The 25788-nt window shown below is 41.9% G+C and overlaps 2 protein-coding genes across 2 annotated transcripts in view; both read left to right on the top strand.

Moving 5' to 3' along the window:
• Nucleotides 1-11778, top strand: part of zmiz1a (zinc finger, MIZ-type containing 1a) — a 37908-nt gene extending 26130 nt beyond the window's left edge. Inside the window, exons 4-21 of the mRNA XM_030770355.1 lie at nt 2172-2307; nt 2761-2875; nt 3056-3273; nt 3748-3946; nt 4388-4669; nt 5103-5285; nt 5425-5502; nt 5738-5906; nt 6282-6423; nt 6809-7019; nt 7580-7685; nt 8089-8249; nt 8574-8641; nt 9104-9172; nt 9439-9683; nt 10000-10166; nt 10516-10773; nt 11635-11778. Of these exons, the coding sequence (XP_030626215.1) occupies nt 2172-2307; nt 2761-2875; nt 3056-3273; nt 3748-3946; nt 4388-4669; nt 5103-5285; nt 5425-5502; nt 5738-5906; nt 6282-6423; nt 6809-7019; nt 7580-7685; nt 8089-8249; nt 8574-8641; nt 9104-9172; nt 9439-9683; nt 10000-10166; nt 10516-10773; nt 11635-11742 (2915 nt within the window). The 3' untranslated portion in view covers nt 11743-11778. The remainder of the gene's footprint in view (nt 1-2171; nt 2308-2760; nt 2876-3055; nt 3274-3747; nt 3947-4387; nt 4670-5102; nt 5286-5424; nt 5503-5737; nt 5907-6281; nt 6424-6808; nt 7020-7579; nt 7686-8088; nt 8250-8573; nt 8642-9103; nt 9173-9438; nt 9684-9999; nt 10167-10515; nt 10774-11634) is intronic.
• A 3686-nt stretch (nt 11779-15464) lies between these two features.
• ppifa (peptidylprolyl isomerase Fa) lies at nt 15465-17868 on the top strand. The gene is made up of 6 exons (XM_030770356.1): nt 15465-15654; nt 15939-15969; nt 16070-16158; nt 16339-16435; nt 17111-17186; nt 17266-17868. Exons 1-6 carry the CDS (start codon nt 15511-15513, stop codon nt 17399-17401), a joined length of 573 nt encoding a protein of 190 aa, XP_030626216.1. The 5' UTR covers nt 15465-15510; the 3' UTR covers nt 17402-17868.
• Nucleotides 17869-25788: the final 7920 nt, after the last annotated feature.

The raw sequence follows: 25788 nt of genomic DNA, 5'->3' as shown, positions 1-25788 counted from the left end.
AACCCACTGTGATGGCTCTTGCGCCTGTCGCTGAGAGAGAGAGAGTGAGAGAGAGAGAGGTGAGCGCCGGTCCCTTTCAAACGGCTCTCTTTGATATGTTTACCGCTGTGTTCCCTGTTTCAGGAGGTAATTGTTGTGTTGGAACCTGCCAGAAAAAAATGAGTCAGTGAGCAGCGGAATAATGAAAAACTCGTTTGGTTCCCGTGTAAGAGAGCCACACTGAAATAAATGGGCTTAATTGAAAAAACAGCATGTGTGTAAATGCACACGTGCACGCACACACACACACACACGCGCGCACACACACACACACAGGCACATTCGTATGAATGATACACATTCACAGTAGGTGTGATATGTTATGTGCAATTTGTATAATAAGTTGTGGCTTTATAAACTGAATAACATCTGACAGCATTAACAAAAAAGGAAGCCTACATAAAAATGTGAGGGGTGTGTGTGTGTGTGTGTGTGTGAGAGAGAGAGAGAGAGAGAGAGAGAGAGAGAGAGAGTGTGTGTAGGTAGTTTTGTCCATTTGTCGGACACATTTCTGCTGGTTTACATTCAGCCAGCATTAAGGGCAGTGCAGACAGCTGAATGCTCTGATTAGCCATTACGCGCTGATCGATAGTGAGGAGGAAAGAGCCAAGGCAGACGTCTGTCTCTCTCCGCCGCACACACAGAGAGAGAGAGAGAGAGAGAGAGAGAGAGGACACAGCCTCAGCCAAGCACCAACTGCAGTCTCCCTGACAAGGAGAAAAAGCCTCTTAACACCCCCCACCCTGTGTTCAAATAACTGCAATGCCTAGTGTCTCTGTGGAGGGCTGTGTAGAAGAGACAGGAGACTGTTGTTCCATGGTATGAACTTGTCTTAGAGAAAGGGAATGTCTGATAGGGTCCCTCACACAGTCTGTTTGATGGGTGAGATAGACAGAGGTGCTATGCACCAGAGCACCAATTTATGGCTTTTGCCCCTCCCCCCCCCCCCACCCCCACAATCTCTCTCTCACTTTTTGTGATTTTCTGTCTCTCTTTTGAAGCACAGAGGAATGTTAGGGAGAACTGTATTCTGAATAATGAGAGAGACAGAGATTGAGAGAGAGCGAGAGAGACAGAGAGAGAAAGAGAGAGAGAGAGGTGGCCTCTCCTAAAAAGACAGCACTTAAGGTAATTCTCCTGTCGTGGCATTTTTGAGTGTCTCTGCTTGGCCAGAGTGTGTCTGTAAGGTGGGGGTAAGTGGGGTTTTGGGGGGGGGGGTGGGTGACAGTGCGGTGAGTGACCTGGCCTTGCGCCACCCCCCCCCCCCCAGCGTCGACACCGCGACGAGAGGCTTGTTTGTCACCCCCCGCCCGCAGGAGAGAAGAGCTGGCAGTGTACATCACAGGCCTGATTCTCTCTCTTTCACACTGATTCTCATCTTCTCTCTGGCTTTCTCTCTCTCTGTCTCTCTTTCCGTCTCTCCTTTTCATCCTCCCACTATGAGAGGGGAAGAGCAGTCTTTTGTAGTTGGATCACTGCTTACAATACACTGCAGATGAAAAGCATATGATCCTGTGAGAGGCATGCTGACTGACTGTTACCTAATTCCCCCTGCTGGCTGACTGAACATACGGGCTGTACTGCCTCCTAGTGGCAAAGGGGCGAAACTGCACGTTATAATGTGAATAAATACAAACAGCCCTCCGTTGCTCATTTTGCAAACGCGTCGTTTTGGATTTTTGAAGATCATTTACTTCAGTTGGTTTATTTGAGCATGGCTGTCTTTGTCACAAACATCGCGCTCCATCTTCATATTTGTCTGCTTCCAAATAAACATTCCAGACTGTGTGTGTGTGTTTTTAAAAGCTCAGATTGTCTCATGTTGCAGCGTAACAGCTGCCACATTGAAATGTTGTTGTTTTTTTTGTTTTTTTTTAATGCAGGAGCAAACTGTAGCTGAACACTGCAGGGCTTAAAGCAAGGCGCCCGGAGTAAACACTTAAACACATGACACTTTAAACCGCTGGTCTAGGATCAGCTTTTGATGTGCTATTGATTAGTTGTTTAGTTGCTGTCCTTTGATGTTCTGTACTTAAAGGCACTTCTCTCTCTCTCCCTCTTTCTGTCTCTCTTTCTGTCTCTCTCTCTTTGTCTCTCTGTCTCCGTCTGTCTGTCTGTCTCTCTCTCTGTAGCCCTGCTGTCGTCCTGGTGCGAAGAGCTGGGTCGTCTGCTCCTGCTGCGGCACCAGAAGAATCGACAGAGCGAACCCCAGGGCAAAGTGCCCATGCAGGCGCCAATGAACTCCATGAAGCCCTCGCTGTCCCACGGGTCAGTGCTCACACACAGCCAGCGTCGCTGTTCCAGCCGCCGTGCATCCTCAGAGCCTCTTGTGAAAAGGACCCTGTGTACTTTTGTCAAGCTAAATACAGTCCCGAGGGTGAACAGGTTTACGGGGACCGTCACGTTTAGTGGAGCATTATGTGCTTTTCCGTCTGAACTCAGCCCCTGATTGGCTGTCAGAGCCAGGTCTCCATGGTGGAGTCCGCCGGCACACGAAAGCAAATAAAGGCCAGTCCGTAGGGAATTCCCTCCTGCGTCTGTCGAGTTATTGCTACTCACCTCAGAGAGCCTGAGAGCCAGCCTAGCCTCGAGAACCTCTCCTTAGAACGCTTGTTTTGACTCAGTTCGTCTTAGATCCTTGAACTTTCCCAGTAAACATTTCTCACTGTTACTCAATGATGTCATCTTATTGTTTGATTTTTGTTGTTGTTGTTGTTTCAGGGATGGGTCTTTTCCATATGACTCTGTTCCTTGGCAACAGAACACCAATCAAGCGCCAGGGTCCTTATCCGTGGTGACCACGGTGTGGGGGGTGACCAACACGACACAAAGTCAGGTGAGACACGCCGGTCACACTGTATGCTGTCTCTCGATCAAAAGAATGGCGTTACCATATGTGAGTTTGCACGATGTTTAAAATGGTTTTTTTTTGTTTGTTTGTTTTTTGTTTTTTTGGAATGGAAAGATCATATTTACAAATCGGCTTTTGTAATGCAACTAGTTTCCTTTGGATCAGGTTTTGGGCAACCCCATGGCCAATACCAACAACCCCATGAACCCTGGAGGAAACTCTATGGGGTCTGGCATGCCCGCCAACAATCCGGGGATGAACTCACCTCAGTTCCCTGGCCAACAGCAGCAGTTCTCAGCCAAAGGCGGCTCCAACCAGGCCTACATGCAGCCAGGGATGTATGGGAGACCTGGGCACCCTGGAGGTGGAGGTTTCAGTGGGAGGTGAGTCTACAGAAACCAGACTCACTGCTGGTTTTTTTCTCCAGACGAGCCAGAGTGAGAGAGAGAGAGAGAGAGAGAGAGAGACGCTCAGGCACAGAGAGAGAGAGAGAGAGAGGGGACGAAATCTTTGAATGCACCAGAGGTTTTATGAACTTTTATAACAAACAATCTTCCATTAGTGATATTTGATATTTGTATGAAACACAAAGCCAACAGTTAGGTCAAGCGCATTTGTTTTCCAACACTCTTCTCCAACGTGGTAATGTCATCTTCTAAAACGTGCCAAGCAAACGAGTGCAGGGAAAAAAAAAAACAAAAAAAAAACTCCAGTTAAAATCTAGAGCTCTGTTAAACACTCAGTGACATTTGTGTTCAGTCTAATAAAAAACGATTCCAGTGCGATGACTGTTGATCGTTCTGGGTCTTTGACCTTTGCCGTTCAGATTGAAAGCGATGTCTCTGTGTTGCGTGTAGTTACCCAGGAGGCCCAAACGCTCCCGGCGGGATAGGCATGCCGCCTCACACTCGACCCCCCTCCGACTTTACGCAGCCGGCCGCCGCAGCCGCCGCGGCCGCGGTCGCCGCCGCCGCTGCCACGGCAACGGCAACCGCCACCGCCACGGTGGCCGCCCTGCAGGAGACCCAGAACAAGGACATGAACCAGTACGGGCAGGTATGTAAGGACCAGGTGGAGAGATTAGGAAACATCCGTTCTGTAATGATCACATGCCCCGTATCGAGGTCAGAGGTCGGGTACCTAAGGACCAGGCGGAGATTCTTAGGATTCTATATTGATCACATGCCCTGTATCGAGCTCAGAGGTGTACAAAGAAAATGTGTTTCCTTTTATCCTTACAAAAATAAATGAAAAGGAATAGAACAAATGAATGTTATTGTAATAAGAGAGAGGATTTTTTGTTTTGTTTTTTTTTTTTTACTGTGTGGCACTCAGACTTCATGAAATTTCAGTAGATTTCAGTGGATACAATAAATCGAGCATATTTTGGCTTTGCGTGTGAAATGGAATAGAAGTTTGTTCTTTTCCCTAATGTGGACTCTGCACGCTAATGGTGCTGTGTTTAACGGGCCTATTTTCCTCTCCATTTCTTCACAGATGTGTTCCTCTTTCCAAATGGGACCCACACAGGGCTATAACAACCAGTTCATCAACCAGGGGGGGCCCCGCGGCCCCCCATCCATGGCAGGGGGCATGAACCCAGCTGGCATGGGCGCGGGTATGAACAGCGCCAACATGAGCGGACCTCCCATGGGCATGAGCCAACCCAGAGCCCCGGGCATGGGTCCCTTTGGCCAGAGGATGCCCCAGCAAGGTTACCCTGGACCCAGACCCCAGTCCATGCCCATGCAGGGTACAAAGAGACCCTACCCTGGAGAGGTAAATGCAGACACAGACCTAAGAGAACACATGCCAGTTGATTGTCGGCGGTTTATGATTTAGGTTCGCGCGCTGATGTTTCCCAGGGGCCGCTTCTGTGGGCGAGAAAAACGTTTGCCATTGTAAATCGCCAAATGTCCGTCTCCAGCGTCAAACATCTGTTTGATTTTAACCACGGAACTATTTCAGCTGCGGCTACATAGTTCGCACGCGGCTGAAGTAGTCCATCACAGCTGAGTAATTAAGTTATCAAATTCATATTCTTAGACAAATATTTCTCATACTCGTCCCCTTGGTGGTTTTGGAATGAAGCTGTTCAGTTTTCGCTAATAACTGTCATTTTGATTTAGATCTTTTCATTGTGGTTGGGCGTGTTTCTTTTTCTTTTTCTTTTTCTTTTTTTAATCAACTGAATTCTGTCCGTTCTTTTCAGCCAAACTATGGAGGCCAGCAGTTTGGGCCGAACGGTCAGTTTTCCAATCAGCAAGGACAGTATTCCAGCCCTAATGCCTCCAGAGCCTTACCCTCACCCAACTACCCAGGCCAGCGGATGCCCGGGCAGCAGGGCTCCGGCCAGTACCCGCCCGGAGGAGTGAACATGGGCCAGTACTATAAGGTCCGTTTGATGGGCAGGCTTCAACTCTTAGTCACGTTTCACGTAATATTAAACACAGGCTTTTGATAACAGTCTTCTTAATGAGGGGTTCGTTCTCAGTGACACATACGTGACGATCTTCCTTTCATCTTTCTTCCAGCAAGAGCCATTTAATGGACAGAATAATAATTTCTCTGGAGGTGGATATTCCTATAATCAAGGCAATGGGGTAAGTACTGCTCTCTCATCCCTGTTACTGACATCTGCCATGTTGTTGTATGATTAAAGACATCTGCTAAATAAATAAATGTGAGTGTCTGTTAACTAAAGAAATGTCAGTTTTAATGTAAGACGAGGTTGTGTGTGTTTGTGTGTCAGTATCAGGGTTTGTGCATTTGTAAGGTACATGTCAAGTGTTTTTGATGATTGTTAGAGATGGTTTTTTTTGGTGTGTTTTGGGTGCTGTGGTGTAGCCTCCTCGGCAGGTTGTGAACTATCCCCACTCACCCGTCCCTGGGAATCCCACGCCCCCCATGACCCCGGGCAGCAGTATCCCCCCCTACCTGTCGCCCAATCAGGACGTCAAGCCACCGTTTCCCCCGGACATGAAACCAAACATGACCTCGCTGCCACCTCCTCCTGGTGAGTCTCGCAATGACGAACCCGCATATGGCCATCAAGGCCCTCGCTGTCGCCGAAACGTTCGAAACTGTCTGTAGACGTCCAGCACTGCTGTTTCAGAAATAAACCTGTCTTAAACGAGGCACCTCTCTCAACACGTCCCCATAGCTCATTTATCTTCACTTCATACATTTTTCATACCCATAAGGAGTTCATTTATAATAGATTAGTGAAAGGAGAGGTATGGCTTCTGAAAATAGAGTCCTTCATTCATTCCATAAGCGGTTAAAACCAAGAAAAAAAAAAGACAGACAAAAAAAGAAATCGAAGACTGGGCTTAAATCACGTCGTGCGTTAAGGAACGGAAAGCTAATACGCTCTCTCTTACCCGTCCAGCCAATCCCAATGAGGAACTGCGGTTGACTTTCCCGGTCCGGGACGGAGTGGTACTGGAGCCTTTTCGGCTGGAGCACAACCTGGCAGTCAGTAACCACGTCTTCCACCTGCGGCCCTCCGTCCATCAGACCCTCATGTGGAGGTGCGTATCACCATCACCCGCCCTGAGCGAGGCTCCAGGACTTAAGGCATTTAAAACTGCATTTATTCATTTAGCAGACGCTTTTATATCATAATGCGGTGTACAAACTCTTAAGACTCCACATTATGTATAATGCTGAACTATAATCTTGATAATACCAGAAGCAGCTGCTCTTCTGCTTTCCAGGAAAACTAGTATCCAAACCCTAAACCATCACTTGTCTCTTCAGGGTACTGTATTTCACCAATCTCTTAGCATGGCAGGTCTAGAAATTTAGGAGAGCATTGAATATCTAGCGTTCTCAAACTGTGCCAGTTGTTTGATGTGTATGAGTTATGTGCTGTGGTTATGTGTTTGACGGATCTGTGTATGGGTGGGACGTCAGGTCTGACTTGGAGCTGCAGTTTAAGTGTTACCATCATGAGGACAGACAGATGAACACCAACTGGCCGGCGTCAGTCCAGGTCAGCGTCAACGCCACTCCGCTCACCATCGAGAGAGGGGACAACAAAACATCCCACAAACCTCTTCACCTAAAGCATGTCTGTCAGCCAGGGAGAAACACCATTCAGATCACCGTCACAGCCTGCTGTTGTGTGAGTATTCTACACTACACTACTTCACTTCTCAGTCGGCCATTCCGTTTTCTTTAAAGCCAAACCATGATACAAACTGAACCGTGGCCCAAAAAAAACCCAAGGATCAAACCGAACCATGATTAGGGTGAAACCTTACACCTATAAAGTTTGCCGTCGTGTAATTAAACGTGATGCACTGGTATAAATCCAGTCCAACTGGTATAAATCCAATCCAAATCCTTCGGTCAGCCCAGATCTCTCTCATTATGATAGTTAAGCTGTCCAAAACTGCCTGGCTCTCTATTATAACCTTAGAACATGTATAAGCCTTCATGTGTCAGTGTTTAACATGGTAATACAACATATGTTATGCTGTTCTCTTCTGCCTCAGACATGGTGTGTTAGGTTAAAGTCATTATCCCCCTTAGGAGGATTTTCAGTATAATAAAAACCTGGTGTTGTGAGGATGTTTTTTTGTGTTGAAGGGTGTGTCTCTCTCTCTCACCTGTTGCAGTTGGTGTTTTGAGGATGTTTTTTTTTGTGATGAAGGGTGTGTCTCTCTCTCTCTCCTGTTGCAGTCGCATTTGTTTGTGCTGCAGCTGGTTCACAGGCCGTCGGTGAGGTCGGTTCTGCAGGGTCTCCTGAAAAAGAGGCTCCTGCCAGCGGAACACTGCATCACCAAAAGTGAGTTCAGCTCTCACGGCCTAGTCCGTATACTGCACCTGTCAGTAATCAGAGTGTCAGAACTTCCCTTTGCTTTGATATACACAAGGAATAACTGGAATTTCTGTAGGTGAAGATAAATAATTGGAAGAGGGGAAACAGAACTGTATTGAATTATTAATAATCTTACAAACTCTGCCAGGTTCTCACCATCCACTCTCACCGTTCGCTATCCAAATGACTCACTGTTTGTTCGCTTTTAGATTCAGAAAGCTTGTCAGTCATGTTTGCGTGAGACAGAAGACTCTTCTACCATGCAGTTCCCTTATTCTCTCTCTCTCTCTCTCTCTCTGTCTCTCCCTCTCTCTCTCCCCCTCTCTCTCTCTCTGTCACTGTCTCTTTCTCTCTGTCTCTGTCTCTTCAGTTAAGAGGAATTTCAGCAGTGTAGCGGCGTCCTCTGGGAACGCCACACTAAACGGAGAAGACGGAGTGGAGCAGACAGCCATCAAGGTGTCCCTCAAGTGTCCCATCACCTTCCGTCGGATCCAGCTCCCCGCCCGAGGTCACGACTGCAAACACGTACAGGTGGGTGGCACAGCGGGCATGGCAAACAAGTCCAGATGGCAGGGCTAATGCGACGCCAGCCAACCCCATTATTTCCATCCCAAACGGTTTGTTCACTCCGCAACAACTGGCTTCGTTATTAATGGCCTGACAAACAGACATGTTGCAGGTGACCTTTACAAATTTGGCTCCAGTACCTGTGGTCCTTCTGCTCCTTCAGAACCATTTATGTGTGCGTGTGCGTGTACGTGTGCGTGTGTGCGTGTGTTTTTTCCTTTATTTTCATCCCACGCTTTTATTGACTGGTTTATTAAAATTCATACCTCTGTGGGTTCTTGTCCACAGTGTTTTGACCTGGAGTCCTATCTACAGCTGAACTGTGAGAGAGGGACGTGGCGCTGTCCTGTGTGCAAGTACGTAACACTCAACACCCAACACTCAACACCCAACACTCAACACCCAACACCCAGCACTCAACACCCAACACCCAACACCCAACACTCAACACTCAACACCCAACACCCAACACCCAACACCCAGCACTCAACACTCAACACCCAACACTCAACACCCAACACTCAACACCCAACACTCAACACTCAACACCCAGCACTCAACACTCAACACTCAACACCCAACACCCAGCACTCAACACTCAACACCCAACACTCAACACTTAACACCCTACACCCAACACTCAACACTCAACACCCAACACTCAACAGGTCATAAGTGTGTCTGAGTGTGAGGTTGTTTGAGGTTCATCATATGAAGCAAACCTCAGTGTTGGTCGGTTTCATTTTGGACTACGTTTTGAAGTTCTTGTTCGTTCAGGTCATGTTTTTCATGTGGAATTCCTGCTTTTTTTCCCCCAGTAAAACGGCGTTATTGGAGGGTCTGGAGGTGGATCAGTACATGTGGGGAATTCTCAATGCCATCCAAAAGTAAGTCTGAGCTGTTTTATTAAAACTTCTCCTTGCTTTTTAATGACACTGATCTCAGAAACGTAGGATTTATAAAAATTCAAATAAACTCCTTTTATATCCCTCAGGTTCACCTCTGTTCTGTGGCTCTTTCCACTTTAGTCAGTATTAATGACTGGTGTGTCATTGTTGACCGGTGTGTCAGCCCGTACTTCTGTTTGGGTCTGATGGGCTTCCGCCGTGCAATGTGATTAATCTAAGGCCGGCATTTCTGTTTTCCCTCACAGTTCGGAGTTCGAGGAGGTCACCATCGACCCAACGTGTAGCTGGAGGCCGGTTCCCATAAAGTCAGACATGCATATAAAGGAGGATCCAGACGGGCCGCTGGCTAAACGCTTTAAGACCATGAGTCCGAGTCAGATGATCATGCCCAACGTAATGGACATGATCGCCCAGCTGGGCCCGGGGCCGTCCCCGTACACATCTCTGCCCCCCCAGCACGGAGGCAGCGCCGGAGAGTATGGGGGCCAAGGTAGAGGTCAGCAGCCGCTGCGGCTCCAAAATTCTTTTTTTTTTTTCTCTCTCTCTCTCTCTTCGTCTTCTATCTGTTCTATAAAACAGATTTATAGCCGATTCATTCCATCTTTCGGCGGAGTCGTTTCTTCGTTTCTGTGCTTGATTTGGCTTTGTCGTAGTCGTAACAGTCAACGGGACCGTTCGGCCTGGACGGTTTTTTGAAAGGCTTGACGCTTCGCCCCAGCTGTCTGTTTCTCTCCTTTTCTTCTGTTTGTGTGGTCGTGAGGTCATGCTTTCTCATCGGCTTTTTTCTCTGTGTTTTCGCGTGCCAGGCAACAGTTACCAGGGCCATGGAAACTTTGACTTCCCTCACGCTAATCCAGCTGGGGGGGGTCCCATGAATGACTTCATGCACGGGCCCCAGTTGTCCCACCCCCCGGACGGACCCAACAGCCTCATGACCCCGGACAAGCCGCTCCCTCACGGCATTCCCGACTCCGTAAGCCCTCTCCGCACCCCCCTCCTGAGCCGTCGCCACGGCGACGTGGCCACAACCTCTCTGTGTTACCTGAGTAATGTTTATATTAAACAAATGAGATGGTTGTTTTTGTTTTAAACACGAGCTGTCAGAGAGCAGACCTTGCCTTTTGTTGACAGAATATGTCTCCGAGTCAGTTTTGTTTCAAGTCCACGTGAAGGTTCATCTCTCCTTTTCGTGTGTGTGACTGGTTTTATTGCATAGTGTTGGTTTAGAACTCACCTGTTGTTCTCATGTAGAATGTGAGTTGTTTGATGTTCTCTGTTCTATGTATATGACCTTACTTCCTGTCTGCCCTGCTTTTTTCCAGATGCCACATCCTGTTGGCTCTGATCAGTCCCACGCTTCCATGCAGCCTGGCATGCATGCCCCGCCCCACCCCAACAGCCAATCAGCACAGTCGTTACATCACGCCGGCCCCCCATCCTCTCAGCCCCCACGCCAAGCACCGCCCCCCCAGCAACCCGGCACTAACAGCCACCCTCACGCAGACATGACCTTTAACCCGGCTGCAGAGGGCCAGGCGGGAGGTCAAGGCCCCGGGGATATGCCAGAGCCTTCCCTGGATGTGAGTTCCTGCCATGTGATCATATCAACATTATGCTTGTCGCATACAACTGCTTCTCAGTGGATTCACTGTTAGATCTTCCCTGGTCTGACCTGACAGCTTCAACTAATTGATAGGTTCACATGTAGTAGGGGCTGGTGCTATAAAATGTAGTTATGCTGAACCGTTCAGTGAGTTTTTCAGTAGGTAAGAGGTTAATAAACTGCGTAAAACATTTAAACCAGTCGTGATATATTTTACATCTGACAGTCACATTAAGTGAAATACAAGCCGAGCAACCGTTCCAAACCCACATACTGAATGTTGTTTCAAAATTCTCATTCTGGTGGGTAGTTTCGCTCTCACAAAGTACGGCCAGTTATCATTTCTCAGCCAGCGCCTCCGAGACAGCCAAAGAGCAAATTTATATTTTTCATTTCTGAACCTACCGAATCTGAACCTACTGAATCTGAACCTACCGAATCTGAGCCTACCGAATCTGAGCCTACCGAATCTGAGCCTACCAAATCTGAAACTACTGAATCTGAGCCTACCGAATCTGAACCTAGCGAATCTGAGCTTACCGAATCTGAATCTACCGAATCTGAGCCTACCGAATCTGAGCCTACCGAATCTGAGCCTACCGAATCTGAACCTACTGAATCTGAGCCTACCGAATCATGAATCAATCCAAAACTGTGACCCTTCTCTATCATCACACCTCTAATCCGGAACACAGCGAGTAAACTTAGCCTTGTGTCACAGCATCAGTTTACCCAAAAACAGCGCTCTGTGACACAAGTTCGGTTTGTGCTTTCATGTATCTGAGACGCGTGTCCAGCGTCCACCGTGAGTTAACGCTGTTCCTGTTCTCTTCCGCAGCTTCTGCCAGAGCTGGCCAATCCGGACGAGTTACTGTCCTACCTGGATCCCCCTGACCTGCCTAGCAACAGCAACGATGACCTGCTCTCTCTTTTTGAGAACAACTGACTCCCAATCAGACCGCAACTAATGTGCAGGGAGCGTTCAGGAGTTGCACAGGCAAACTGAGCGATGACTCGACTTCACAAACACGGGAGACGTACTCTCTCTCTCTCTCTCTCTCTCTCTCTCTCTCTTGTCTCTCTCCCTCTCTTCACTCTGCCTCGTCCTCTTGTAAATATCTCACTCTTTTATGAGCATCCTTTTCCACACACACGTACGGCAGCCATGTTTGTCGGCACTAGAGTGCTGTCTTTGAATACAAATATGAAACAAACCACCTAACTGTGCAGCTATGATCAGTTCTTATGTGTGTGTATATATATATATACACACACACACACACATATATATATATATATATATATATATATATATATATATATATATACGTCACACAGAACTGTGCGTGCGTGTTCTCACTAGGAAAGTGTTGTAGCATTTTTTTTATCTGAATTTCTTTTTATTGTGGAAAAAAAAGAGACCTGAACAGAAAAGAAAATCTTCCTGTACTGGTCTGTGTGTTTGTCCCATTTTTAAGCTTTGTTCTTCCAAGCTTTACCACCGTGGCTTCCTGAATCCTAGTTGATATTCCCAGTTGGATGTTTGCGCTGTTTGTCTATCGAAAGTCCCATTGGAAAAGAAAAAAAAAAAAAAAAAAAAAGCACAACGTATTTCACCAAGCGGAAAAAGGAAGGAGTCGAGCACGGTTACCTTGGCAACACAATCACACATGGAGGATTTGCACCCAAGTCGTCTTCTGCTCCTTTATAAGAGACACATGGGAGGAGGGAGACATGGTCCTTCAGTTGTCAAACCCTCACGGTTTCTCCACTCTCGTCGTCATGTAGATTCCTGAAGCCGCGTCATTGTGTAGACATGCGTGAAAATGAATACCCCTGTGAGGTCAATACTCTTGTTCGTTGTTGTTTTACTAACGACACATGTCCACCGTGTTCAGCAACGCTGAAAGCAAAACAAAAGATAATACAGGAATAACAAAAGAGTTTTTTTTTTATCACACATATCCCCCACCCCCCCCCCACCCCCATGCAAGATATGCACATGAACATGTCAGTAGACTTGATAATGTAAACTTAGCTATGACCAAAACAGTACCTGCCCGCTCTTTAGCTAATCTCTGAGGAGCTTGATACAATGATACATTCTCAGTATCTGGAAACAGGATTCCGACAGCAGTACAGTAGATAAGATTCTGATGGATTGTTTTTACAGCTGAACCCAAGTATAGAGGTCTCTTGGTTCTACGAGGAATCCCACTAAAGAGTAACGTGTGAATTTTAACGTCTGCTCCCCAGCCTTCCCAGAGGTGCCAATTGTCCCCTTTGATTGTTTTTTTTTTTTAGAGATGGAAGCAAGTCCAGACTGAACGTTTTTTGTTTGTTTGTTTGTTTGTTTGTTTGTTTTGAATGAGCTGTTTTTAGCTGTTATTTTCCCTTCCGTCACATTTTCATTCAGCATTTTAAACATAAACGTATGTAAAGGATTGTGTTTGTTATACACCATTTATTGCTCATCTAATAATTGTTGTTATTATTATTATTAATATTATTATTGTTATTATTTTTATTATTGTTGTTATTATTATTATTATTATTATTATTACTCTTTTGTAAAATCACTGCAAAAGCACATTTGTGCATCTGTCCACAAATGGCCTCATTTTACCAAAGTATCGCAGAGTCAGTGAAGTGGGTTTTATATCTCCCTTATTTACTGAAAATGATGGCTGAAGATCTTAGCTGGATTTATTCTTTTTCGCCCAGTAGTATGCATATGAAATGATAATTAATATACTGACCGTGGTCATAGATGAACCACTTTTCATCGTTTTCACGGATGGAAAAGATTTGTTTATCCTCTCGTGCCGATGAATACTCCTGCGAGTCATGTCTTATAATGCATCTCCAACGTGAATATCACATATATACTCATTTGTTACACGTTCATGTGATGAATTTAACCATGGCCCTGTCATCCTGTTTAGCTCATAAAAAAAAAAAAAAAACAAAGAAAATGATGAAATCAGTCATCGGCCTTTCTTAAAATATGAAAGAGATGGTTGTGCTTAAGCCGAGGTTCCGCTGGACCCCATCTGTTGACTGCAGGTTTGGGTTTTCTCCTGATCCCCAGTTGACTGACTCGTGGTTTCACAGATTCTGTCTGAATGGCGGCTGAGCTTCAGTCTTGCTTAGTGAGCTGGCAATTTAAAAACGAAGCATATATTAAAGTGAATTCTGTTACCCCCTTTTTCACAAATATTTCCCGTTTTTTTTTTTTTGTTTCGTTCAGTTTTTGTTTTGTTTTCTTTCCCCACTCCATTGTGAAATGCCCTTTTTTGACCATTTTGAATGAACGGTCGGAAACAGTTTGCGGTTTAACATACATCTGGAGCTGGTTGATGACTCAACCATTTAATCCTTTTATCTTTTTTTTTTTTTGGTAGAGACATTGATGCACTGCCATGTATTAGTAATTCCTTCAGTTGTCTGTAGACTTGTATAAGCATATACTGTAAGTCTGTAAGTTTTTGGAGGGGAGGGGGCTCCCATTCACACCGGAGCTTTATCCACGTTTTTAGAGCGGTCATGTACGGTAGCTATACGGTCATCCGTGAGAAAAAAATGCAGGTTATGGAGAAAATAGGAAAGGTGATTTAAACTAGAACTGGGGAAAAGGTGTGGTCCTTCCCTCATTCAGTCACGGTGATGTGATACAAGGAGGGGTGGAGAAAGGGGCGGGGAAAGGAGGGGGGGCGGGCTTAGGGGAGCTTTAGAGATGCGTGTACATATGTAAATGACAAATAGAGAAATGATAACAGAAATGTATTCATTTTCCCCAGGGGAATTATGCATTGTGTATTTTAGAATTTGTAAAGCTTGCATCCTCCTTTCAGACTCGAATTGGGTGACATGAATTCTGTGTTTGTCAGCGTCTGTGGATCCTCTCAGAGTTTTGTTCACTTATGTAAAATAAATGCCATCTCCCTCCAGACTGGGGTATTGGGGAAAAAAAAAATAGAGAGACACATTTGGTTTACCTTTGTGAAATATTTAGCTTATGTGTACTGCTCCATTACCTGTGTACTTTATAAGGTGCTACAAAAAATAAATAAATAAATGAATAAATAAGTAAATAATGAAGAAAATCTTGGGGAATAATTTGGAGGTTAGGGACGAGGGGCCAGGGGTGGTTCCAGAAGATTGTAACCAAATCAATAGTTTGTACAATTTTGATATCAAGATCAGATAAAGGTACAATCTGAATCTCATTGGCGCCAAAAGTGGCAGTTGTTCTTTTTTGCTTGTACATTATGTGTACAATCATTTCATATTCTAAACTGGTCAGAAAAAAAAAACTAATTGTGATTTTTAGTCTTGCAAAACTGTATGTAGTTAGATGCTGTGACATCCTAATATTTATCTAATAAATATGTATTCAGATGAAATATGTGCAACGTTGTGTGGATGTATTTTTGTCTGAAACACGTAACCTTTGTCGTCTGTTTGCAGTCAAAACATGTACTGTTAAAGAGCGTTGAAACAGATTACATAAAATTGTACTAGACTTAGTTCACTGACACCGTGAAAATATTGGTGTAAGCAAGAAAAGCCTACCGGTAGAGGTCGCTGTTGGATACACTGTGACATTGTGTGCATACGTCACATCGACGTAAAAAGCGTAAATACACAACCTGGCTGGGAAAAACATGAGAGTTCTTGCATGACACATGATAGTTTTTAGGTGCAAACAAGAATGTTGCAAATGAAAAATCGCTTGAAATACTCTTCGCTTGCTCTCGCTACAAAGAGATTATTTTCCTCTGGACAAAGTGAGAATCCAGTCGTTTACTTGGATATTACAGCCGACGGCGAAGCGATTGGTAGGATAATTATCGAGGTAAGTGCACTTCATTTATCACTAAATAAACAGAAAGGAAAAACAAACACCTCCTTTGGCAAGTGGCAGTAGTGAGCCTGAAAAGGCGTGCGTAATATTACTTGAATTTCTGATAATTACTGCTGTTACTGAAACCAAGGAGAAGACGCTAATCAAATGCAGGCCCATTGGCATGTCCTGTCCATACATGCGACCGTTCACTTCACGCTGGACCGAAATCTTAGAAAATACAAGATATAGTTGCACAAATGAACAGAATATTCAGTTTTTTCCTTTACTTGCAGCTAAACGCTGACGTTGTCCCCAAAACAGCAGGTAAGACACACGTAGGCTGCATATATCCTTACTTTGCTCACTGCGACTCTAATAAGGTGCTAATGAGGTGAAGTTCCATTACGTCCTTTGTGGTCTTCAGAGAACTTCAGGGCACTTTGTACAGGGGAACATGGTTTCGGCTACAAGGGTTCAGTCTTCCATCGGATCATCCCCGAGTTTATGTGCCAGGTAATTTGATTTGAGAACCGTGTAATTAAACCCCACGTGCTTTTTGTTTCTTATACAATTCTTCTTAAACGTCAATGCGAGTTTATAAATGAACCATAGTTTTATGTAAAAGCCCTTCAAGATAATCGTTAACCTTGCCATTTCCTCTGAAATAAAATGCATTTTTTATCATGGTAACAGGGAGGAGATTTCACCCACCACAACGGGACTGGCGGGAAATCCATTTACGGAAAGAAATTTGGAGATGAAAACTTCAAGTTGAAACATACTGGACCAGGTGCTTCTTCTTCTTCTTCTTCTTCTTCTTCTTCTTCTTCTTCTTCTTCCTCCTCTTAATAATAATAATCATAATAATAGTAATAGTAATAGTAATGTTATTATTATTACTAGTAATAGTAATAATAATAGTTATAGTAATAGTAGCAGTAGAAACCTCAAAACTCTGAAAAATGGACTTTGTGCCTCTCGCGCTAATTGATTTACAGCACTCAATATCACTGAACACCACAGGGTGGCGACATTGTATACTGATATGCGTTGAACAGATTTTGTAACGCTGCAGTGAATGACCTACTTTCAGAGAGAGTCAACATCACTGTATCAGAGTACACTTTTTCGTGGAGGGGGATTTGGGGAGGGAGGCCTAAACCAACAAATCTTGTTGATGAGTTGTTGATAGACATGTTGGTCCGATTGTGTTTTGAACTGTATATTGGTATGGTTGTAATTAAAGTGGAGGGCCATAACTTAGCTAATCCAGATGTGTGCCCTCATACAAGACTCCTCCTCAAGTAGTCGTTTTTGTTGTGGAACTCTTGAGTCTTCCTGGAAAATAAAATTTATAAGAAGTATCAGCTGACGCATGAGTTAATAAAAATGTCAACACACTCACAACTGTTTAATAAGAACTGTTTGAAATGATATCTGAATTTTCAGCCATTCTTTTTCAAAGGTGTGCTATCCATGGCTAACTCGGGGCCAAACACGAATGGATCACAGTTCTTCATCTGCACTGCCAAAACTGAATGGTATGTCGAGAGCACTGCATGTATTTGATTCGGATCTCTGTCGCCTCAAGTGCCTCATGTTGGTGTTATTCTCTCTCAGGTTAGACGGGAAACATGTTGTGTTTGGCCAAGTAAAGGAGGGTATGGACGTTGTCACTAAAATGGAGTCTTACGGTTTACATGACGGAGGGACGACAAAGAAGATTGTCATATCTGACTGCGGGGAGGTCACATAAGACTCAAATGTCATTCTTAAGTTATGTATGCAATCATATTTTCTGTGTATTTATTAATATATTTACTCCTAACATTTTAAAATTGAGGACTTTCAACTTTAATAGCACGATCATCAAGTTGATTGAGGACACCAGAAATGTCTTTTGAAATTCATGTTTTGAAACACTTGGATGTTTTTTTTTTTTCACTCTTTTTGGAAATGAGGTGCTTGTTTAGGAAAGATCGTTTTTAAGTAATATTTTAATGTTAAGATCAAGAACAAAACATGTTGTATGTTTCATCCAAAGTGTTCCATAGGTAGGCTTAATTCTCTGTGTGTGAACAATTCTGATGGATGCCTTGATGAATGAATGGGTATTTTGATGCTTACCAAGTAAGCTCTTTTGTCTGTCCAATAAGGTATCACCTTTGTGTCAAACAGTATAAGCATATGAGCTAATAACCTGAAACTCTGTCAAATACACGATTTTTTTCAAATTAAAAGTTGTGAGTAATTTGTGTATCTCTGGAGATCATATGTAATGGAGAATTTGGGGGGGGGGGGTATTTTGGAACTAAATATTCCATGAAACTGGTTGAGACATGGAATTTCTTCCAGGATATTTGTGACCTATGCCCAGTGTTTTGCATTCTGGATTCTCTCTCTCTCACACCCACACAAACACACACATACACATATACCCACAATCATATTTGTGTTCAGGTTATGTGTGGATCTTGATAATCTGCCCAAAGGTTTTCACATCTCCAGACAAGTCACTATCAGTCCGGTGTAAAGAATGATGAATGGAATATTCTGGAATGGATTTCTGCAAGGAATTTGAAGTATATATAGTACAGTGTATTCTTATCTCTGAGGAAGGGTGGAGGTTTTTTTGACACCTAGGATGAGCAAATGTTGAGGTAATAGGGTTTTTTTTTTTGTTATTTTTTTAACCACTGTACTTTTATTTCTGTCTTTATCTCAGTGGTGTTCTTGTTTTGTGTGCCATACTGTTTACAGCTTCCTGAGAATAATCGAAACCCTTTTTTTAGACCCTAGACCTCCAGCTTTGCTTCCTGTCCTCCAGAGCAGGATATGACATCATACTCATACTCCATTAAACTGGCCGCTCCTAAATATCGCACATGAAAGGACTTAGAAATCCTCGTGAAGTTTGTGTGGTTTATTTCAATGCTACAAAGGCCTCAAAATGTGATGCTTTCAAACCAGTGAGAACACAAGAATTACACTGCCCTCAAATTACTAACGCATCCACAAAATTTATCCTTATCCAAACAGGAATTTGAGCACTACAAAGCAAACATTCATTTATGTATATTTCATCACAAAAAGTCAAGCGGGGGCAAGGAGAAGCAGAATTCTTCTTATTAATGTTATGGGGTAAGGAATTGCAGTGGTTTTGTAAGTCCTGTCAGGGTCTGACGATTCCACAGGGTCGAGTATGGCACTGCAGCATATCGCAGTAATACTTCATGAGAGTAAATTATGAACCAATGTGGAAAAACAGTCCTCTCTCCTAAATGAAACCATATGCAGGGTGAACTCACAGCGTTTGTTTGACGTCTCGGATTACAACGTTACCATAGAGACCTTCACATTTTCATCCTGTTTAGGTTTGCATTGTTGTAACAAACTCTTTATAATTTGAGCCCTCCACCCTCTCATGAAGTTTTTAGTGATTTTGGAAAATGTAGCACAATTATGGAAACTTGGCTTTAATAGAAAAGGCCAAATTTTATCTTACTGCTAATACACTCATGTTTTGTTTTTTGTTTTTTTCGTTATTTTACTGATCGTTACACGCAATTATATGAACGATCAAAAACATACATATATATATTATGTTATGGTCGACAGAGCTAAACCGAATTTGCTGAAGGGTGGTGTGCTTGGAGCATTCCTGCACCGAATCCCTCCCTGCACCCCCCCACACCCCACACCCTCCCTCAGTCATTTCAACAGTGTACAGGACTGTGTGTCAGAATGACAACATCTCCCCCAAGGCAGTCCATTTGGTTTACTATTTTACACGCTTCACTCCACAGGTCCATATTAAAATAATTCATCAATCCATACCATCTCTCTGCTGGAACACACAGAAGATGGCCAAAAGGTTTTTAATACCCAAGAGTTTATGTTGAAATCTGAAAACGTAAACTTGGCGCGGACTTGAGAGGAATAAGTTATCATTGTGCAATAACATGTGAAAAAAACAACAACAACAACAACAACAACAACAAAAAAAAAAACAGAAAAGAAGTTCAAAGGGGGCAAGTCAACTAGATTCAAAGTTTAATTCAACAAACTCCTAAAAGCACTTAGTCTTCTGCTTTCCTAATGAACAAATAAGGCACATATCGGAATGCCGTTTCATGGACAGTGTAGCGACAGAGTCGAGCTTTCCTTTTGTTTGTTTGTTTTGTTTTTTTCTTCAGTCTTTCCAGTCATACATTCTTTACTATCAAAGCCCTCTCTGTGCTCTGTCCATCTCAAATCAAAATAGCATTACAGAGATTTCAAATATGTTACAGACATCACAGAACATAAAAATGAATTTCTAATTTGTCAAATGAGTGTGAAATCAGCACATTCAGATAAACATGTATTATTTGATATATCCTAGAAGTGAATATTGACACTAAATGACTAGAATCAATCAGTTGTTAATGAGGTGTAGCCTACAAAAACCAAACTTAACCTGCCACTAAAATATACTAATATTAAATAAGTATACATTGCACAGAAAAACGCATTTCTTCAATCAGTTAAAATGAAAGGAACCCATGCACATGCAAACTCTACAACAGTTCTTTGTCTCACACACTAATTTAAAAGTACACGCTTTTTTCAGTACAAAGACAATATTACATTTCACAATAATTTCTTTGACTTGGCTGAAATAAGTGATGTAACAAAAAAAAAAGTTGTCACAGTATTAAAAACATTTCTCTTTTTTTTTCTTTTTTTTTTTCTTTTTACAGTGGTGCATGTCAGTATCTGTGTCTTGGTGTTAAATGCAGTAAAACATTATTGCTCAGCCTCATAACAATCACTATAAGCAATTTTTAAAGCAAACACTGGTAACCAAAGTAACTAGTACTCTTCATAAAAAAAAAAACAGAGTGCTATAGAATAAAAACATTTGCATGCTATTCAAAAAGACACACATAGTAACTCATAGGCATATTTGTTAAAGCACTTGTATTCTGTACTGGGCTTATATAATACTAACTCTTCTGAAATAACAAAACGCAACTAAAATGGCTTGTAAGGGAATAACAATAATAATAATAATAATAATAATAGTAATAATAATAATAACAGTAATAATAATAATTATGTACCAACTTTTGAATAATACTCTTTGCAGAGATCAATATTTCCTCCATAGTGTAGCTTTGTTGCATATTTTATACAAAAAAAAAAAAGAATTGTTACAAAAAGAAAAAAAAGAAAGAAAGAAAATCATTCCATAAATATTTCTGCAGGATAAACCCTCAGATTATTGTAAAACTTCAATGTGAAACTCCCAGCTCTGTCTGAATCTTAGCAATCGGCCCTTCTTTTTCATACAGAAAGCTTCAATATTGCAACATCATTATCATTTCAACACAGCTGATGTACTTGAAAAATGATGGCCATCGAATATATACACAAAATAGACACAAACACACACACACACACACACACACACACACACACACACACACACACACACAAAATGGTAGATATCTTTGTCAGGGAAAAAAGAAAATCTCTAGTCCTGTTTTCAGATTACTTCAAAATTTTAAACATCTAGCTAGTGTTTCCAAAATACACAGAACTTTCATAGAAAATAAGATATCCATACTGAGTGAGCTATAAAAGTCAAGTACGTGTAATTCAAGGCGAAAACATCCACAAAAAAGCTTTTGTATACTTTAAACACATATCATTACCACTGCTTCTCCCCTAGCATTTTCTGTAAATGAAACAGACATAGCAAATTGCAGACTTATTCCAAAATGTTTTCCCCTGATGTTCCAAGTGTAGTCCACAACAGGAAACCATTTCTCTCAGGTAAATCTACCATTCCTGTGCACTCTACATGCAGACAGGTCATAGCAGATCCCAAACCAATATGATTTCTACCAGTAAATCTAAACTGCATTCACAGGGACAAGAATGACTACTTTAGTTTCACATAGAGTGCAGATCCACCATCTCCAACGTTCTACTGACGATCACTGCGGTGAATACAAACAACAAAAACAACAATCCAGACTCAATCAAGTGGTGCAAGTCTCTCCCATTCTACTCTGTATTGTACGGATTACCCTTTTTTTTCTCAGAATAGCCACAATACTAACAGTGAATTGATCCCAAAGACATGTAAAGAGAAATCATGTTTTTTTGTTTAGAGTGACAACTTTACCTAGCAATGATATGAAGAATATAAGTGAAACAAATGTCTTAAATTTTTCCATTAGGACGTACAAAGGATTTACACCTGCACTTAGCAACTAGGATTACCTTTAAATCAAATTACGTTAACACACTGCAGAGCCCAGTTCTCTCATGCTCTCTACAGCTGTCTTAAGAAATGGCAAAAACATCAAAATGAGTTCAAACAATGCAATCCGGCCAATGTTTCATTAAGAAATTCAAATAAGTTTAGCAAGGCTGCCTCGCGTGCTGATTTCAACTCATCAGTTTGTCAGATGACAGCAAGCTCTTTAAGGCTAGATGACACATGGGAAAAGCATTATTTTGCATATAAATCTTGATTTATCAAAACAGATCTATCAGCACATCTGACAAGTTTGTCCTCCATTTGGAAAAGGTAAGGTCACAGTATAGCTGTCATACACTTTACTATGCTCTTTCAAAAAAGAAATAAATAAAAACAAAAACTTAACTGTTGTTTTCTTGGACCGTTCTCTTAGATGGTTGGGTACTACAGCATAGGAAAAGATACTTTGTTTCCCACCATACCTACGAGAACCTTCATGTTGCAGGTTTGCAAGCTTGTTACTCCAGGTCCTCACAACACATGATTAAAACAGACAATGTAGTTTTCAGCAAAGTTCTGCATTTTACATTGCATACACAGGGGGTATTGTTAGCACAGAGTCAAACTTCTTCGCTGAACAAATGCAGCTCTACTGGGGGACCTTCACTGAAGACTGAACAGTCGGATCAGTGGTTGACTGGTTCGGTTTTCAGTGTGTTTACTGAGGGTACTGTTGTCCTTTTTTTTTATTGATTGGTTCCTAAGCACTAGTAGTATATGCCATTTAGAAACAGAGACAGGTACTGGAACAAGGGAAAATATTAACCAGTTTACACAATCAGTGCTGATGGGGCCTTTCTATGCCCTCCCTTCTGTATTCACATCTTAAACCAGCATCAAATCTCACCTACTAAACATCCTTACTTAGAAAAAAAAAAAAACCTCATGACTAATCTATGGCTCCTAATATTTTTTTCTTCCTTCATAAGCGATTTACTTCTGAGAGTTGTAAGACAAAACCAAGTTTGTCCCCTTAAAACTGACACAACTTTCAGGCAACATTTTAAAAAATATACATGAATTCCTAGTTTAGTAAACCATTATACACATTCTATATCAGGACAAATGCACTGCTTCATATACATAGATATATACATCCAAACAGAATATATTATGCCTTTAAGCAACATAGAAAATGCTTAGAAAGTTACCTTCCTTACAAAATAAAGCTACATTTAATGTCACAAAATATTAGATTAGCGCTTGTGGTCAAGGTCATGTTTGACCAGTTAGTAATTAACGTCTGAATTCCAAAACATATTTTGCAAATAGAGGTATCTGAAGGTGTCCCACCCTCTCTCAGAATTTACCTTCATGTCTTGTCTAACATCCTCAAGTCTTAGCAAATCACTTCGTTCATCCAAAGACTTTCAAAAAACTCCTCTTTTCAATCAAATGTTCCCAAATTTTCTTTTACCACATTAATCAGTCTGCTATGTCTCTCTCAATCACCTAACGTCATCTCCCTTTAACTCTCACTATGTATTGTTCCTGGATTTAAAACAAAATAAAACATTTGAAGACATCACAGTTTTGATGGGACAGTATCCATCATTTGTCAAACAAGTCCTGAAACAAACAGCACAATGGCACAGAATGGAACAGCTAAAATGTGGAAAACTTTACAAAAAAAGATCACATATAAAGGTCGTATGAAAAGGGTAATTTACTCTTACAGAAATGAGAGGTTTGCTTAATACATAGAAATCTTTACCTCAAAGACGTAAAATACTCATGGAATAGAAATATGGCCAAACGACTTGATAACAAATTTCATGAACTAATAACATTGATAAATTTCTCATTAATTCGGCTGAAATTTACGAGAAACGTTAAAAAGTCATCATTTTAACAAAAACGAAAAAGGGTTCACAAAATTCTCGACTGAATTTTGTCATCCTAAAGGCTAACGTGTGAAGATGATTGTAGTCACAATAGTCACAACGCTGGCTCGACTCTTCCAGCAACTTGAGGATTTCAGAACTGATGTTTGACATGTGTACAGGTCACTGGTCACAGGTCATTAGCTTCTCATTAACGCTTCTTAACGTTGGCATTCGTGCGATTAAGATTCTGTCAATTAAGACTCTCCCTTACATCTCCATTTTTTCTTTTTCTTTTTTTGCTGTGATCTAAATGTCGTCCTTATTGATTGGGGCTTATGAATGAATTTATGGTATTTATATTAAAATATATATATATATTCCAAAAGGTAGTTTCCCATTCATACACCTCTTATAGGAACTGGGTCACTATGGCTGAATTGCTGGAAAAATCAAGTGACATTATGACAGTGTTACAGTAACACCTCAAAACTCAACAGAACATCTCAAAACGGGACAGAATTTTGCTGATATTTGTTACGGATGCAAATGGGTTTGTGAAAAGAAAAAAAAAAGCGATCAGGTCCATATGAATTATTTTATTATAAAAAGATATTTATGGATCTATAACCGAACGCCTACTGGACAGCTTTCACATATCTGTAAGGGCAAGGAAAAAATTGCATAGATACTCACGAGGAGAGGGACTGCCCTTTCTAAGGCCTCAGTGGAAATATTTCTTGATAGATGACAAATGCTTCATAAAACGTCTTTTTTTTTTTGCGAAGGTATAACGTGGAATTTTGCATAAATATTTGACTACTGTCATACCACGCTGGTACAGATCTACATTAAACGCTGAGTGTGTCCTGAGGCTTGTATTGCTATGTTAATATGTCTTTCAAATTGATGACAAGAATCATAAATACACTGAAAATGATCTGATACACACAAAATAAACAATCCTAACCAGTCTGTGTTTAAGTCAGGGGAAGGTGGAAAACTAGCTCTTCCATAGCAATGATAGAACTTCTGTAGATAAAACTGACGTCATACACTGATTTGAGACGTGTCAGTGGTAAAGTGGGTAGGACTATATTCAGCAGGATACGGTACACTAACGTTGAGAAACCCCATGTTGTTCAACTTTCAACACGCTGCTAGGTAAACACCGGAGAGAACCAGCGAGTCGAATACTGGGGTTGTTGTATAAAGGTATTGCACAGTATACTCCTCGGTATGTACGTTTAAGAAACTGAACGCTGTGATAACCTAACCTTTGATTATTAAGCATGCATCAGTTTACATCCTTTTTCAGCGATAAAAAAAACAAAAAAAACACCTGACGTTGCTAAATTGTAATGAGACACAATTCTGTTCTACAGTAGTTTCTAATGGTAAGTGGATACGGTTAAAAAGTGTGTGTGCGTGTGTATATATATATATATATATATATATACATATATATATATGCACACATGTAGATGTCCCAGTTAATCGAATTCAATTGCACTATTATCAGAGAGCAAAACGATAACATAAATACGCGACATAAAAGCTAGGGATGAATACATTGTCCCTCGGGGGTTAATTCACAGTTAACGTGATGTGCTGTTGACCCAAAGTAACAAATCCAAGGCAACACAAGGCCTCTGTTGATGAGTCACCTAAATAAAAACATGATCGCACTCAGCACATTCAAATACTCTACTCTGCAGGAACAAATGAAGGCAAAAACTCTGTAAACACACAATCAGAGGACACACTGGTGAGGTAATCCACTGCGTCCAATGTGAAGTGAATAACAATACTGTCAGTGATAGCCTTCTAAAAACACACGTTCAATCTTCCGTTACACATACACACACACAGATCCAATAAATGTGTTATAAATGCTATAGGTACAAAAAAACAAAACAAAACAGGACCTGTTAACACTAGAGATATTTACACGGGTGGTTTGGCACATTTGTTTTTCACTTCTTCAAGGAGCACTTTGTGGGGGAA

Source organism: Chanos chanos, chromosome 4 (genome assembly GCF_902362185.1).
Source record: "Chanos chanos chromosome 4, fChaCha1.1, whole genome shotgun sequence".
Lineage (NCBI taxonomy): Eukaryota > Metazoa > Chordata > Actinopteri > Gonorynchiformes > Chanidae > Chanos > Chanos chanos.
This window is presented reverse-complemented; position numbering and strand designations above follow the sequence as displayed.

Excerpts from the sequence above, each read along its gene's own strand:
- ppifa (XM_030770356.1), top strand. The coding sequence starts at position 15,511 with ATGTTGCAAATGAAAAATCGCTTGAAATACTCTTCGCTTGCTCTCGCT. Across the intron at positions 15,655-15,938 it reads TTGGTAGGATAATTATCGAG|CTAAACGCTGACGTTGTCCC; the intron begins GTAAGTGCACTT and ends CTTTACTTGCAG. Across the intron at positions 16,436-17,110 it reads GTTGAAACATACTGGACCAG|GTGTGCTATCCATGGCTAAC; the intron begins GTGCTTCTTCTT and ends TCTTTTTCAAAG.